Here is a 16,644-nt window from a genome sequence, read left to right on the forward strand (position 1 = left end):
CCAAGTATTCTCCGAAGGCAGCGAAGATGGAATGAATTGAGACGTCGCTCTTGGCTGGCATACGTTGTCCAGGCCTCGCTGCCGTAGAGCAGTCTCACTTGATATGTCCTCTCTTGATATGTCCTGCCATCTTCAAAGATCAATTTACATGTACCTGCAGCCCCAGGTCTCTCTGTTGCTGCACACTCTTTAGAACTGCGCCATTAAATCTATATTGCTTCACCCTATCCCTTCTGTCAAAATGTGCCATCTCACACTTGTCTGTATTAAATACCATCTGTCACATGTCTGCCCATTCCACTAGGTATGGGTAGGTAGAGAAAAACAATTAAATCTGGTGCGGGGGTCCAGAACAGGGGTCCATAAAATTAGAACTAGGCCATTCAAGGGTGATGTCAGCAGGCACATCTTCACACAAAGGTTAGTGGAAATCTGAAAAACTCTTCCCCAAAAATCTGTTGAAAATTAATTGAAAATTTCAAAACTCAGATTGATAAATTTCTGTTGGGTAAGGGGATTAAGAGTTACAGAACCAGGTGGGTAGACGGAGTAAAAATACAGATCAGCCACTGTTTAATTGAATGACCTCCTCCTGTTCTTATGAATGTGCCGCAAGGAAATTAGCCAAGGAAAGCAAGAGAGTGAGATAGAGGGGAAACAAGCAAAAGGACTGCTGAATGGAGGCAGCATGGATTAAACAGCAAGCAGCCTCTGCTAACAAGAACTCTGGACAAACTGAACATGAAGTTGTATAATGTAGAATAAATACAATAAATTAAAAAAAAAACTCCCAACGAATGAGTGAAATTTCTGCACTTTGGAAGGTTGGGGTTAAGGGAAGGCAATGAAAGGAGTGGGGTTGCCAACTCTGGTTGGACAGATTCCTGAAGGTTTTAATCAATCTCACTGTCCCGTGCAGTGAAACAGGATCTTTCTTGACTCCAAAATTTTTATGTTCAATAAACAAAAGTGTTGGAAGAAAAAGAAAACAAACAAGAATCTGTATCATTCCTGATCATTTTATCCCAGGTTTGCTGACAGTGTCGGGGAAATTCATCATTAATGCCTGGAGACTCCAGGGCAATCCTGGAGGAGTTGGCAAGCCCTGTCCCTACCCACCCCGGGGAGTGGGAGCTGGGCCGGGAGGAGGGAGAGGCCGGGCCGGTGCCTCCGCCCCCGGGCAGCGCTGTTAAGATGGCTGAGGAGGCGGCGGCCGGAGCGGCGGCGGGGAGCGAGCCGGGTGCCGGGCCGGAGCCGGGAGAGAGCCGGGGTCTGGCGGCCGCGGGCCGAGGCCTAGTGCCGGGTCCAGGCGCCGGGCCCCGGGTCTCGGCGCCCCCGCCGCCGCCGCTCTATAACTGGCAGGCGGCCCAGCGCTCGGTGCGGGAGCGCTTCTCCTTCATGTTCAACAACGAGCTGCTGAGCGACGTCCATTTCGCGGTGGGGAAAGGCCGCGGCGCCCGCCGCCTCCCCGCTCACCGCTTCGTCCTGGCCGTCGGCAGCGCCGTCTTCGACGCCATGTTCAACGGCGGCATGGCCACCAGCTCGGCCGAGATCGAGCTGCCCGACGTGGAGCCCGCCGCCTTCCTGGCGCTGCTGAGGTGAGAGGCCAAACGCGAGCCCTAGGCTGGGCCCAGGATGGGAAATGTCAATCATCCGGTGCACCGGGACCGGATCCCGGGGCCGCTCTGTTTCACAATGAAATCCATGTCTTATTAATAATAAAAGGTGGAACTTTCACCAATGCAATGAGATTGTTTTGGTGCAAAGAAGAATTTCACCGCCAGCAGCTTCCTCACTATTGCAACTTCGCATTGCTAGGCCGCTGCTTGTGCTTCATTTGTTAATTAATATAATTTTATAATAATTAAATAAAAGGTGGAAATTTCACTAATGCAGCGAGTCTGTTTAGATGCAAAGAGCAATCGCACCTTTAACAGCTTCTTCAGCATTGCAACCTCACCCTGCCAGGCCGCTGCTTATTAATAGAATCAATGACTAATAATAAATGGTGGAATGGTCTCTAATGAACCAGCTTGTTTCGGTGTAAGTAACATTTGCAAAGCGAGGAATTCCCTTCCTATTATAACACAGCATCGGCTGCCGCTGGTGTTGATTAATTGTTGGAATTTATTATTAAATGGTGGAAATGTCAAAGATGCATTGAGACTAAGTGGCTGCACAGATGAGAGGACAAGGCGAGCAGCTGCTTTCCCATCGCACTGTCACTCAGCATTGCTCAAGCTCTGCTTTATTTCATGTCAGAGCTGCACCGATTGTGTGTCTGGTTGGTTTGCTTTTCTCAACTCTTAGTAAATAAAAACTCAGCGATGCAGGCAGTGTATCGATATTGCTGCAGTACTGCTAACTAGCGATGTCCCGTTACTTACTAATAATCAGTGAATATTAATCAAAGAAATGTTATTTAATGCAGCGAATCAATGTCGGTGCAAATCAAATGCAACCGGAAAAGCCTCTTTAAAGCTGTGGTTTGGCCCAGCATTGGTCAGTGTTATATTTAATCGCTGAATCTAGTCTGTTTATTAATGCAAGTGAAATGTCTGGGGTAGTGTGTTTCCGGGCTGTTTGCACAATAAAGGATTCGTTTAATGAGTATATTTTTGTTAACAGTAAAATGCAGCAGATTCCGGTGCTAAACTTAGTGAGCCTTTCCATAAGAACTTGTGTTTTGAAAACAGCAAAAAGTTCCACAGTTGCATATGGAACTGAGTAAAAGTGTAGAGAAAGGACAGAACTGAAGGTCAAAACAACAGGTTTAGACAGGGTCGCTAACTCTCCCTGGAGTCTCTGAGGAATTAAAGATTAATCTGTAGGACACTGCTTCCAGCAAACTCGGAAGAAAAGTCATTGAGGCATTAACAAAGATGTGTTTATAATTAACTTTGAGCACTTTAGTTTGTTATTAAAAAAATCAGAGGCGGGGAAATAGCTAAATTGGATCAATATTTGAAGGGAAAGAATTTGCAGGGCTATGGGGAAAGAGCAGGGGAGTGGGACTAATTGGATAGTTCTTTCACAGAGCCAGTACAGGCATGATGGGCTGAATGGCCTCCTGCACTCTGTCAGTCATGAAATTGGAGAATGATAATCAAGAAACATCCAATCGGGTAAGAAGAGTGTTTTGATTTGCAATTGGCTGGGTTGGTAGCGCATCACCAGGGTGGATGTGTTGGACAACCAATAGCAGGAGCATGGCGGCAGACTGGATTATGTACGGTGGAGTTGACAACTCCCATGTTTAGAAGATGCTTTTGAATATGGGAATAGGTGGAGCAATGTGTTAGGTGACATTTTTAAACCCGATGTTGAGGCTTGCCTCTTTTTAAAAAAAAAAGTCTATAGCTTCATGCATTCAGATAAATATCAGTTTATCATCTTTGGAGATCATGAATTGTATTAACAATTGACTGTCCAGCGAAAGTGAGTCAGACTGAATGGGACTTTTTGTCCTCTCACCAATTCAGACAAGCTTTGGTCAACCATAGTATGTAGTTGCTGGCGGGCAGCCATAAAGACAGGGCTAAATTGTGGCGAGTCGAAGAGACTTAGTAGTTGGCAGGAAAAAAGACAGAGGCGCAAGGGGAGAGCCAACTGTGCAACAGCCCCAACAAACAAATTTCTCTGCAGCACCTGTGGAAGAGCCTGTCACTCCAGAATTGGTCTTTATAGCCACTCCAGGCGCTGCTTCACAAACCACTGACCACCTCCAGGCGCGTATCCATTGTCTCTCGAGATAAGGAGGCCCAAAAGAAGTATGTAGTTTGTTCAGAACACTGCTGCACTCTACCAGTGGTTCAGTACAGGACACCTGTGAAAAACAGGCAATGGCAGCCAGGTGAGAGAGTAAGATTGGGGCAAAGGTGTGAAACACTTACAGGGAAGAGAGCGGCTTCCTGGTGTTGGCAGATGAAGGGGTGTTAACGTGAGTGGTTAGAGGAGAATGTGGTGTCTGTTCAAATCTCACTCCAGAGGTTCGAGCACATAATCCAGGCTGATGCTGCAGTGCAGTACTGAGGAAGTGCTGCACTGTTGGAGATGCTGTCTTTCAGATAAGACATTCAGCTGAGCCCCTGTCTGCCCTCGCAGAAGGATGTGAACCATCCCATGGTTTTATTTGATGAAGAGCAGTGGAATTCTTCCTGGTGTTCTCGCCAATATTTATCCCAACCAACAATTAAAACATTAGTAACTTACACCAACAAGTTTTTGGGAGCTTGCTGTGTGCTATTTGGCTACTGCGTTTCCTACATTACAACAGTGACTGAACTTCAAAAGTAGTTCAGTGGCTGTGAAGCACTTTGGGACATGCCAAAGTTATGAAAGACTCTATAGAAATGCAAGTTATTTCTATGCATGTGTACCTGTGTTGTGGTACGGATTCTATAGGATATGTGTTGTAGTATGGATTAAGGGGTTGAGAAATGGGTTTTGTATTTTAGGATAGCTGAGGATTTGTTGATGAGGTTAATCTTGGGTTATTCTTCACTTTCTATTTTAAGAACAAGGACCAATTAAATTTCAGTGCTCCTTTTCTCTGACTCTGTATTGTCCTTATTTTGCAGATTTCTGTATTCTGATGAGGTGCAAATTGGTCCTGAGACGGTGATGACGACCCTGTACACGGCCAAGAAATACGCGGTGCCTGCCTTGGAGGCACATTGTGTGGAGTTTCTCACCAAACATCTGCGAGCTGACAATGCCTTCATGTTGCTTACACAGGTGATTATTTACACTGATGACTGTGAGCAGCATGTGTAGATCTGTACATACAAGACAGATAGAATGTTCCTCTAGTTTTCAGAACCCTGCACCAAGGGAGAGGAAAACAAAGCCAGCTTTCCTGCTCTCCATCAGATGCTGGAGATCTGTGTGTCTGGACAGTGGGTGAGAATAGAACCAGCCTTGCTAAGGTCCAGCAGCCTACTACTGGTCATGCTGGAGGCTTAACTGAGCTGAATAATTGTCACTTGGTGAGGTACTGAAAGGTCCCGTAGTGTCCGGGGTCTTGTTCCCCTTCTGCCAGTAGTGAGTGAGCCTTGAGTTTCTAGCGGTTAGGATACTTTTATAATTAGCATTGGTCGCTGAGTTTCCTTTCAGTCTATTTTTATGATGTGTGGTTTCAGATATTGTTTTGATAAATCTGTTTTCTTTCTCCTTGTTTTACACATTATTAAAATACTTTTAGGCGCGTTTGTTTGACGAGCCTCAGCTTGCCAGCCTCTGCTTGGACACAATCGACAAAAACACCATGGATGCGATCAGTGCTGAGGGCTTCACTGATGTGGATCTCGGTGAGTGTCTTAAGTTGTTGTGATATTTTGTTCAGAGGTTTTGTTTGGGGCTGTTGTTCTGTTTTCAGGGATGGTGTTGCAATCCAAACGATAATTTAGTTCTGACGGTATAGAGTGCGGGACAGGCTGGGCATGGGATATAAGGGCAGCTGTTCTGGCAAACAGCTGGATGCTTCTTTCAAAGTTATCGGGGTGGGGGGGGCATCACAGAGGGACCGCTGCCCTGTCGGGGTGGGGGGGTGTCGGGGCGGGGTGGGGGGGGCATCACAGAGGGACCGCTGCCCTGTCGGGGTGGGGGGGGGCAGCACAGAGGGACCGCTGCCCTGTCGGGGGGGGGGGGGGGTCGGGGCGGGGGCAGCACAGAGGGACCGCTGCCCTGTCGGAGGGGGCAGCACAGAGGGACCGCTGCCCTGTCGGAGGGGGCAGCACAGAGGGACCGCTGCCCTGTCGGAGGGGCCATCTTTCAGACGAGACGTTAAATCGAGGCCCTGTCTTCCCCCTCCGGCTGATGTAAAAGATCCCATGGCACTATTCAAAGAGGAGCAGGGGAGTTCTCCCCATTGTCCTGGCCGATATTTATTCCTCGACCAGTGTTGCTAAAGACAGATTATCTGGCAAGTTTGTGGAACATTTCCTATATTACAACAGTAACCACACTTCACTATAAGGTTCCTGTAAAGAGCTTTGGGATGTCCTGTGATCATGAAAGGTGCTATACAAATGCAAGTCTTTCTTTGATACATCACTTGCTCAATGCTAGCGAGCCTTTACTTGACGTCCTACCCCTCCATACAGATACGCTGTGTGCGGTGCTGGAACGAGACACCCTGAGCATCCGGGAGATTCGGCTGTTTACTGGAGTTGTCCGCTGGGCAGAGGTAGAATGCCAGAGGCAGCAGCTGCCAGTCACTCCTGGGAGCAAACAGAAGGTGTTGGGAAAAGCCATCACACTCATCCGGTTCCCGCTAATGACCATCGAGGAGTTTGCTGCGGGTCAGTGAATTTAATCAAGCTACTATCGATTTGAGAGAGTTTACCCAAGTCATTTAATAAGTTAAACGTTGAAGAAATGTGGAGAATTGTGGTGTTTGCACCAATAGTGTGATCTAATCAGCGATAATGTACTGAATAATGAGTAACTGAGAGTGACTGTGGGCCATTGGCATGTTGGACAGGGGCTGTCGGGATAATCTGTCTATCTCATTGATCCCTGGATGATCTCCATTAGTAAGATTTGTTTACTGGGTGGATACCTAGAGTGGAGTCGTGAGGTGTAACTGAACTTCCACCTCTTCATATAAGAACAAAACCACATGCAATGGTTGAGGTGGAATAGCACAGATAATGTAAGGGGAAGCTAGATAAAGACATGAGGGAGAAAAGAATGGGAGGATAGGGTGAGCTGAAGAGGAGGTGGGAGGAGGCTCGTGTGGAGCATAAATACCACATGGACCAATTATGCTGAAATGGCCTGTTTCTGTGTTGTAAATACTTTTTAAAGCATATTATTATATTTAATGAAGTAAGGAAATAGAAATGCATTTGTTTAATGCCTAAAAACCACCTGATGTGAATTGTTGTAATTTCTGAGGGTGTCTGGGTTTAAGGTGTGGGGTTTGGGCTGCTGCTCCCAGTACACTAGGTTAACGAGCTAGTGTGGGAGAGCAGTCAGGTTTGACCCCTTTAACTAGTGAGTGAGAAAGCTAAAGGAGTGAAATAAAATCCCAGCAGCAACAAAGACATTAATTCAATAGTAACTTTTAAAAGGGAATTGGATAAAACTCTTGAAAGGGAAAATATTTACTGGGCTATAGGGAAAGAGCAGGGCTGTGGGATTAATTGGATCGCTCTTACAAAGAGCTGGCACAGGGAAGATGGGCTGAATGGCCTCTTTGCTGTAAGATTCTTTGTATATATTTCCTTTGGGATGCAGGTGGCTTATTGTCCAAAGATAAAATTCTTAAGGCACAAACCGATCTATGTTTTTTTCCTCCCTGTTCAGGACCTGCTCAATCTGGGATACTCTCCGACCGAGAGATTGTTAATCTGTTTTTACACTTTACTTTGAATCCCAAGCCACGGGTGGAATATATTGACCGGCCGCGCTGCTGCCTGAGAGGGAAGGAATGCAGCATCACCCGCTTTCAGCAGGTGGAGAGTCGCTGGGGGTACAGCGGGACCAGTGACAGAATCAGGTTGGCATGTGTCTTGCCATTCACACCTCTGTAAATGTTCACTCCTCTCTGGATGCTGTTTATTAGCCATTGAACCATGCCTTGCTCCAATGACAATTATTTATCTTCAATAACATGTAGGCAGGCTATTCAACCATGGGAAGCGGGTTATTGCAGCCAAGGCCTGACCCTGTCCTCACCGTGTGTCCACTCTGGCTTCCAACCTGGTCACTGGGATTCCATCAGGAGCAGAACCCTGGCTGATGCAAGCTTGCTGAGACTGATTGTAACATCTCCATCACTGCATAGGCTCTAACCAACTAACTCCAAGCAGGGTTGGGATTGAACCTGAGACTCCCCTGGTTTGAACAGCTTGGGTGCAATGAATCTCCTCTCAATAAATTATGCTGCAAGCTGTTGCACTGATGTCCGTCCTGAGAAGGCCATTGGCCTGTTGAGGTGTTGCAACAGAGCCTGGCGAGGCACAGAGAAATCTCACCATGATTGTGCATCGTGCTGTAAACTGTTGGCGATGTTCCATTGTTTCCTGTTTTTTCCTAACATTTAAGCCCCGTCATCAAGGGGAGGGTGGTTGGAAATAAACTTGATATCCTTGCTGCCTTTTGTGAACGAGTGTGGTGCTCTTGTTCAGAAAAGCATCACTCACTTCTTGTCCTCAACTACCTTTACCCAACCCTCTGCTGTCCGTGTTCCTCTCTATCCGTTGTTCGACTGCTCTGTCCTGATAATGTCTGGGGGTCAGTCTGGTTTGTTAGTGAGATATTTAATCAGATTACTGCTCAATTCTAAATTGTTCCAACAGTGAGGTTCACCGGAGGAGGATGCTGCAGTCTGTTAGTATCCCAGGAGTCTTGTCTCAGTTGACAATCTCCTGGTTTGCCAGGGAATGCTTCTTGCAGTATTCCTGTTTGCTGATGGACTGCGCTAGACTGAGACCCGAAGTAGCTTAAAAAGACTGGATTTAATATGGTGACAGGTGTGGTGGATCTGGGGAGGCTCCTGAACACGTGCTGTGGCTATGACTGATGCTTAAGGGGAACAGATACGAGCTGTTGTGAACTCCAGGAGGAAGTGTGCGTGTGACAGGGAGTGAGTAGATAGTCTTTACCTCTACTGCACGGAATTCTTAACAAATCCTCTTAAGTAATAGGAGTCCAAGCCTTTGTACAACAGACTCATTCTCTGAAAGATTCCTGTCACTGAATACATAAAGCAGGAACAGGCTGACCCTGTTTGTGATGAAAAAAAGTGCTCGGGGGGGGGGGGGGGGGGGAGGGGAAATAAGCAAAGAACATTCGGTTACTGTGGCAACCCTTTGTTAACATTCCCCATATCGAGTTTTATAAGCCTGTGAAAGTCAGAGTAATTTGAGTCTGTTTTAGAGGCTTTTTTCCTGAAGTGTGTCCCACACACTAATACCTCATAGTTAGTGAATATATGGAGAGTCTCACGTCCCTCCCACCTGTGAGTTAATGAACCTGGCCTCTGTCATTATTTGACCAGCACGGAATATCCTGGGTCATGATGAGGGAGGCTGATTCTCAAATACTGCAAAAGTATGAGGACCATGTATATTTAAGTAAAATGTTTTGTAATGTGAATTTTATCATGGCACATTTAATAGCTTTTAAATGGGGAAAGATTAAATTCGGAAGGCATCAGGAGGCTAACTGTTCCTTTTCCTCCTGTGTGAAGGTTTTCAGTGACCAGGAGAGTGTCTGTCGTGGGTTTCGGGCTCTATGGATCTATACATGGCCCAACAGATTACCAGGTCAACATACAGGTGAGTGAATGTTCCTCCTCAGCTAGTCAGTCTCTTACTAAGCAGTGTACTAAGCAGTGCAACAACAACTGTTTACCCTGCAAAAGACCCCTTATTTCCAAAGAGTGAAACTTGTACAACTGTCTAATATTCTCTGTTTACAAAATGAGAGTTTGTCATTTTTTTTGACATAGTGAGATGAGTCCCTCATAGTAAACAGAAGGACTTGCAACTACACAGCCCCTGATCATTTGCTCGGGCTGTCCTAAAGCACTTTGCAGTCATAGTCGTACAGCACAGAAACAGGCCCTTCGGACCACCGCGTCCATGTCGACCATAATGCCTATCTATACTAATCCCACCTGCCTGCATTAATTCCATATCCCTCTCTGCCTTACTCATTCAAGTACCAGTCCAGATGCCTCTTAAATGTCGCTACTGTTCCTGCCTCCACCACCTCCTCAGGCAGCTCATTCCAGATACCCACTATTCTTTGTGTGAAAAATTTACCCCTTTGATCCCCTTTAAACCTCCTCCCTCTCACCTTAAATCTATGCCCTCTAGTTTTAGTCACCCCTACCATGGGAAACAGACTCTGGCTATCTACCCTATCCATGCCTCTCATAATTTTATGTACCTCTATCATGTCCCCTCTCGGCCTCCTTCACCAGGGAAAACAGACCCATCCTATCCAATCTCTCTTTATAACTCAGGCCCTCCAAACCAGGCAACATCCTTGTGAATCTTTTCTGCACCCTCTCTAGCTTAATCTTTCCTGTAGTGCGGCGACCAGAACTGCAGTACTCCAAATGCGGCCTAACCAACGTTATGTACAACTGTAACATGACGTCCCAACTCATGTACTCAATGCCTCGGCCGATGAAGGCAAGCATGCCACATGCCTTCTTCACCACCCTGTCTACCTGTGTTGCCACTTTCAGGGAACTATGTACTTGCACCCCAAGGTCTCTCTGCTCAACAACACTCCCCAGGGCCCTGCCATTCACTGTATATGTCCTGCCCTGGTTTAACTTCCCAAAATGCATCACTTCACACTTGTCTGCGTTAAATTCCATTTGCCAATCCCTTGCCCACTTTCCCAGTTGATCTATATCCTGTTGTAACCTTAGACAACCTTCTTCACTGTCCACAATACCACCAATTTTGGTATCATCTGCAAACTTACTAATCATGCCCCTTACATTCACATCCAAGTCATTAATATATATGACAAACAACAGAGGGCCCAGCACCGATCCCTGTGGCACACCACTGGTCACCGGCCTCCAACCTGAAAAACAACCCTCTACTACCACCCTCTGACTCCTATCACCAAGCCAATTTTGTATCCAATTTGCTAGCTCACCCTGGATCCCATGTGTTCGAACCTTCTGGACCAGCCTACCATGCGGGACCTTGTCAAAGGCCTTCGTTATTTATTCAAGTGCAGTCACTCTCCCTATGTAGGGAAATACAACAGCCAGTTTGCACACAGGACGTTCTCACAAACAGCATGTGAATGAATGAGCAGTCGGTGTGTTTTTCGAGGTTGAAAGCAGGAAATGAGTGAGCACTGGTCAAACCACTGCCTGTCTCTCTCTTCATATCTTCAAATGCCGTTTGTAATTGTTGGAATAATCTGCTGATGGAAACGGCCTGTGTCAGTAACAGTCACTGCTCCTAATTCAACTTCTTCACACTCTTGGACTTGCTGAAATCTTTTTGAACAACCAGATGTAAAAAATGTTAAATTTGAGTCTTGAAGTGTGGCTGAGTGAGCTGCTTGGTCCTTGATGCAAGATGAGAAGAAATTTATTGACACCCTCGCAGCTCTCCCACCTGCTGCCAGACGAAGTATAAATTCTCTTTTTAAAGCTTCTAGCTCCGGAAAGATTCCTGTTGGCAGTGTCTTTTCCTGCTCTCTCAAAGCTGCACTATTGCTGCTGTCAGGCCCCCACCTGCCAAGACTAAGGCATATTCATTTTGTCACATGGACATTAAATTTCAAATTGTTACTGGGAAGAGAAGGCCTAATACAGTGGGTTGCCAGGCCCCTGGCTAGAAAGACAGTTTTGCATATTAACACAGTATTTGTAGACAAAGGACTCTTCCCATGATCCATCCAATACACAAAGCCAGAAGTGGTTAGACCAGTCACGTGACTACCCTGCTGGCCAACTTGGGGAGTTTTAAATTGTAGAGACAGTGTTTGAACTGGCAGAAAGCTCTTTGCTCCTGGACTGAAGAAGACCTCCCGTCTGTCTGTCTATCTGCTCCCGTCTTTCTCACAGAACTGAAACCCCCTGAAGACACATGAACCCCAAGAGAGAAAGGTCTCCTACAGTGAAGAAGGTTTAAGAAGAATACTGGGTCCCAACGAAAAGAAAGATCTGCCTACAATCAAGGACTTAGCGAGCTCGAAGTAACAAAAAACCCTCTTCAGAGATTGCCTCAAACTTTACCACTTTATTTTTCTTCTCTTTCTGTCCCTATTTGCATGGGTGTATCATGTATGCGTGCTAGCATCGTGATCCGTAGGCGTTAACCGAATTAGAGTTTAAGTTTAATAAAATCTCACCTTTCTTCTTTAAACCTAAGCCTGTTTGTGGCTCATTTCTTTGCCTTATAATTGGAAAGTGGTGTACAAGGATTCACCAAGTGAGAGCTCAAAACACTGTGTTTAAAAACAAAACCCTGTTACAGTAAGACCAGGTGAAGGCTGAAAGGGAACCTGACACCTCTTTCTCACCTGGTTGTAACACTGGATATGATTTGCTAGTATAGTTCCTTGCTGTCCAATGTCCCTCTTCAGTGTGATGTCACGGCGGCATGTTACACAGGGCTTTACATTACCCTGGAGGCAGTACTGAGCTCCAAGGGAGCTGGTGATTGTGCTCATTAGAAAGAATTGATGATTTATCCTTTTCTTTCCAGATCATTGAAAATGACAAGAACATAACGCTTGGACAAAACGACACTGGGTTTTGTTGTGATGGGTCAGCAAATACATTTAGGGTCATGTTCAAGGAGCCCGTGGAGATTTTGCCAAACGTTGGCTACACCGCCTGTGCGACCCTCAAGGTACTGTTCCTTTTCCTCAAGACCCTCTCTAGTTCCAAAACAGCCCCAAACTCAGCCATTCTCATTGGAACCTTTTCTTCCATCACTCCTCCAAGCCAGCTCCACGAGCAAGGAGCTTTTTCCTTTCTCCTGCTGCTCTCCCATCCTCTCCTGAAGTTGTTGTTCCTCACTGGGTACAGGTACCCTGGGCCCAGGTCATTCTCCCTTTCTGAGCCTAGCCTGAGAGTGTTCACAATGTGCTTAACCACAGTGGGGCATCGCCACCATTGTTACCTTGTTCTTGCATAGTGGTGACACATGAGCTCTTCCAGCAGGCGTTACCATTCAGAGCTGACTTCCTACATCAGGGTAGAGGTCAGCAAACCTGCACAGACCTGTGGTGAAATCTGAGCTCTTTCTGATCCGTGGCTCGTGACTTGTACCATCTGACCTATCAGGGGAAGTGCACAAAAATGTTCAACTAAATTATAGTCGTTATTTTGTGATTTAAAAATGCTACTAAATAATTTAAATTTTATTTAGTTTATTCCCATATTGTTACAGACGGGAGTTTGGAACAAGTGTAGAGGATGAGGGATAATTAGACCAAAGTGCACAGAATTAATTCAGTCACATTTTAAAGTCCTCAGTTCTGAACTTAGTTTTGTATTTCTATTATAAATTCCTGTGTTCACATTTATAATGAGAACTGTGTATGTAAATGTCACGCTGCAATTATGTGGTGCTGTACAATGCTGTGCAAAGTTTACATAGGCTGATCCCATTATAAATGTGGCTTTAGGAATTTATATTGGGGAAAAGTTGACAGGAAGTGGTTAAGATGTTTAATATATAGATTACTCTGTCAGCATTCCCACACACACTTCAAAGTTTCAATCTTTCTGAGATTAGTGATTACTGCCCTCAGATCCCTGTCGCTATTCTCACTCTAGCTGCTTTCGATACATTGTCAACTTTTCCTTTTCTGCCTTCTGTTAGGGGCCTGATTCTCATTACGGCACCAAGGGATTGCGGAAGGTCATTCACGAGTCCCCCACAACTGGGATTAACACTTACTTCGTCTTCTTCAATGTGCCAGGAAACAATAACGGAACGTCTGTAGAAGATGGGCAGATTCCAGAGATCATCTTCTACACATAGCCCAACTCGGGACTGGAGTTCATCTCAGCTGACAGGGAAACAGCCGTTTCAGACTGTGCTTGGTGCTTTCTGTTTCACTGGTTTTTTTGCCTGCACAGGTGAAGAGCAGTGGGATTAAAGCCAGAGATAATTTGATGTGAGTTGAGCCTCCTGAGATTTTCAGAATACGCTGGGAAGAGTGTGCACTTGTCCGGTTTAGCAGAGAGCATTTAGTGGGAAGACCACAATGGCGAGGTAACCAGTACCAGTTCCAAACTAAGGATAACTAATCTAACCATACAAGTAACTAGTAAAGTCACCACCAGGACATAACTTATTTAGGAGAACTTTTGAATGGGTGCCACATCCTGCAGGAGTTGTACTTTCTGTGTTGGGTTACAGGGCTTCTGTTTTTCATTGTAGAATTGGCGCTGTTGGGTTCATAAATATTTAGTACAGTGATTGAAATATTTTTTGATTCCCATCACCCTTGCAACACTTCCATTGGGAACTGATCATCTCCCATTTTAAGCCACCTCTTGAGGAGGTGCTGGGAAATGACCAAGATGCTTCATTATTTGTGCTCACTCAAGGGCCATGCTCTTCTCAACACTGAACCCTAGGCCAAGCTAGGAATCACTGCCTGGAGAATCTCCGTTGTGAATCTGTCTTCCACCACTGCCAGCCTGCTGCTATAGACCTTCCTGGGCAGTGCCAGTGTGCATTGACTTGCCCCATTTTATCTTTTTTTTTTTTTTCCCCTCCCCACAGTGGAAGTGCCTTATTCACCCTTTATTAACTTGCATTAGGGCTTTGCTGTGTACCAGGAGTTAGTGACAATAAGCCAAGTCCTGATGCTAGTTGTGGCTGGGCCTGTCAGTGCAGCCATGAGCAGCCCACCCAGGTACAACCAGGCAGCATAAAGCTTACTTTTAACAGTTACTGGAGAGCTGGGAAATTGAAGGGTCACCTGAGAGATCCTCTCATTTATAATTATGCCAACCATCAAAGGCAGCTTTTGGGTGGTGGTGGGGGGTGGGTGGGGGGGTGCGGGGGGAAATAATCTGCTCCATTCAGTTATTCCCACTGGTGGGGGAGTTCAGAACAAAGGGGCAGAACCTTAGTGAGTCAGGCCTTTGATGGATGTTAGGAAACACTTTTCACACAACGGATAATGGAAATCTGGAACACTCTTCCCCAAAAAGCTGTTGAGACGGAGAGGAGGTGGGGTGGGGTGGGGTGGGGGGGGGGGAGCGGTGGTTAAATAAAGCTTTCAAGAATAAGATTGATAGATTTTAGGTAAGAGTATTGAGGGATATGCAGCAAAGGCAAGCCAGTGGAGCTGAGATAGAGATCAGCCATGATTTTAATTGAATGGTGGAGCAGGCTGAGGGACTGAATGACCTCCTGTTTTGTACTGTCTGCATTTATTTCCCGCTGACTTGTATTTTATTTTTTGATTGGACACCTTTCTGTTCAGACCTGATCAGCTTTGTGATCGATGTGAAACTGTGCTCCTCTGTGAAGACTGTGTGAATAATATGATTAACTAGCACGGACCTTATGCAGTTGGAAACCAGTGGCAAGAGCTTAGCGTTTTGTTTGAGCTTCCTCTCTGCCAGTTTTGCAAGTTCACCCCGGCCACTGTGCAGTTTGCTGAATCCAGGCAGTAAAGGATCTACAACTGACTTCGATCAGGGAGGAGAGAAACTGGACAGTGATCTTGCTCAAGATCGATTATCTTGTGAGCTGGGGCTCTAAGGGACAGGGGAGAAACTCCCCTTACCCGCCACACAAAGAAGGTTTAATGTAAAATAAATCTCTCTGCCTCACTGTGTCTCTGAATCCCAGGAGCCCAGAAATTATGGGACAATCTTTTAATCCACTTGCAGCATTGAAATTCCCTCCTGGCCACCCTATAAAGAGGTCCTAATGTTGAGGTTACTGCTCCCAGACCTCAGATTTACAATCCTGGGCACTGCCACTATTCCAAGAGGTGAGTTTTCTGTTGTGAACGTTGTCTGCTTTTGTATTTTTAACCAAGAACCCAGTGATGTCCACATGTTCACTTGCTGCCGCAACATGGAGTGTGAAGCTTCCATCATTGTCCAGTGTTTATATCCACATCCGACACCAGCATCCTACATCAACCGATAGGCTCAGTACGGAGTGTAAAAGTGTACTGGAGTAACTAACGGTGCCACAAGCAGTGACTTCTGATTCTTGAGATTCCTTTACGCTAATGCTGACCTGCCTGGAATTCATTTTTAGCTCTCGGCTGTCAGAATCTTAGTTGGGCGATTTATTTAGTTGTTCATTTGTCTGCCTGTGTTTCATTAGAAGAAATGCCAAGTGATGGAAACAATTCTCCATGTGATGTTTCCGGAGTGCAGACAGACATCAATCTCACTCCAGGAATAAACGCAGCCTCGCTAGTGACGGATCAGCTGCTTTCATGAGTATCAAGAGGGGGATGGAGGGGACACCTAAATAATGAGTGCTTTCATCAGTGATGCATCCTGACTTCTTGCCTCACAGTACATGAAGTTAAAAACTGGCTTCATTCACAGGAAGTATCCCAGGTCGTTTTGAAATGCATTCACCCCAGAGCAGAGGTCGAGCCATTCAATTCAACTACAAACATCCTATGGATGTTGTTTAAATATGTCTGGCAGCAATGAGTACCTTTTTTAAAATGTTCTTTGCCCCAGTGAACTGGTGAATATTACACTCAGCCTGACTTGTTAAGCTCACAGCAGCCAACTGCACATAGTTAGGGAACCTGAGGTAGTTGCGGCTCAGATTGAAGTTTGCCTCAGCAAGCACAGTGGTCTGTTCATCTTTATTGCAGGGGTATATTTCAGCTTGTAATTACTGTAAATTTACAATGATATTGTTCCTCCTTGTTTATCTATTTACTGTTTAATAAATCTGTTTGGCAAGTGTAGCTCAAACCTCCATGGAGGGGAATGTTTATTCCATGATCTTCGGAAGTCCAAGGCACTTGAGATAACTAGAGCCCTCGACTTGGCCACAGATGACCCAGCTGTTTAGTTTTAGTTTAGTTTAGAGATACAGCACTGAAACAGGCCCTTCGGCCCAGTGAGTCTGTGCCGACCATCAACCACCCATTTATACTAATCCCATATCCCCACCTTTCCCTATATTTCCCTACCAC

At 45.8% G+C, this 16,644-nt stretch overlaps 1 protein-coding gene across 1 annotated transcript; it reads left to right on the forward strand.

The window, feature by feature from the left end:
* Positions 1 to 1,047: 1,047 nt before the first annotated feature.
* On the forward strand, positions 1,048 to 16,413 carry LOC137352591 (BTB/POZ domain-containing protein 1-like). The gene is made up of 8 exons (XM_068018287.1): positions 1,048 to 1,598; positions 4,581 to 4,737; positions 5,204 to 5,309; positions 6,105 to 6,302; positions 7,312 to 7,504; positions 9,200 to 9,287; positions 12,201 to 12,347; positions 13,326 to 16,413. The coding sequence occupies exons 1-8, from the start codon at positions 1,063 to 1,065 to the stop codon at positions 13,485 to 13,487; spliced, it is 1,587 nt and encodes a 528-aa protein (XP_067874388.1). The 5' UTR covers positions 1,048 to 1,062; the 3' UTR covers positions 13,488 to 16,413.
* Positions 16,414 to 16,644: the final 231 nt, after the last annotated feature.

Source organism: Heterodontus francisci, chromosome 38 (genome assembly GCF_036365525.1).
Source record: "Heterodontus francisci isolate sHetFra1 chromosome 38, sHetFra1.hap1, whole genome shotgun sequence".
Lineage (NCBI taxonomy): Eukaryota > Metazoa > Chordata > Chondrichthyes > Heterodontiformes > Heterodontidae > Heterodontus > Heterodontus francisci.

What these genes read in the sequence shown, in the direction of transcription:
- LOC137352591 (XM_068018287.1), top strand. Translation starts at nt 1,063, where the DNA reads ATGCCTGGAGACTCCAGGGCAATCCTGGAGGAGTTGGCAAGCCCTGTC. An exon ending in CTTCACTGATGTGGATCTCG is followed by an intron (nt 5,310 to 6,104) that starts GTGAGTGTCTTA and finishes CCCTCCATACAG; the next exon opens with ATACGCTGTGTGCGGTGCTG. An exon ending in ATTACCAGGTCAACATACAG is followed by an intron (nt 9,288 to 12,200) that starts GTGAGTGAATGT and finishes TTTTCTTTCCAG; the next exon opens with ATCATTGAAAATGACAAGAA.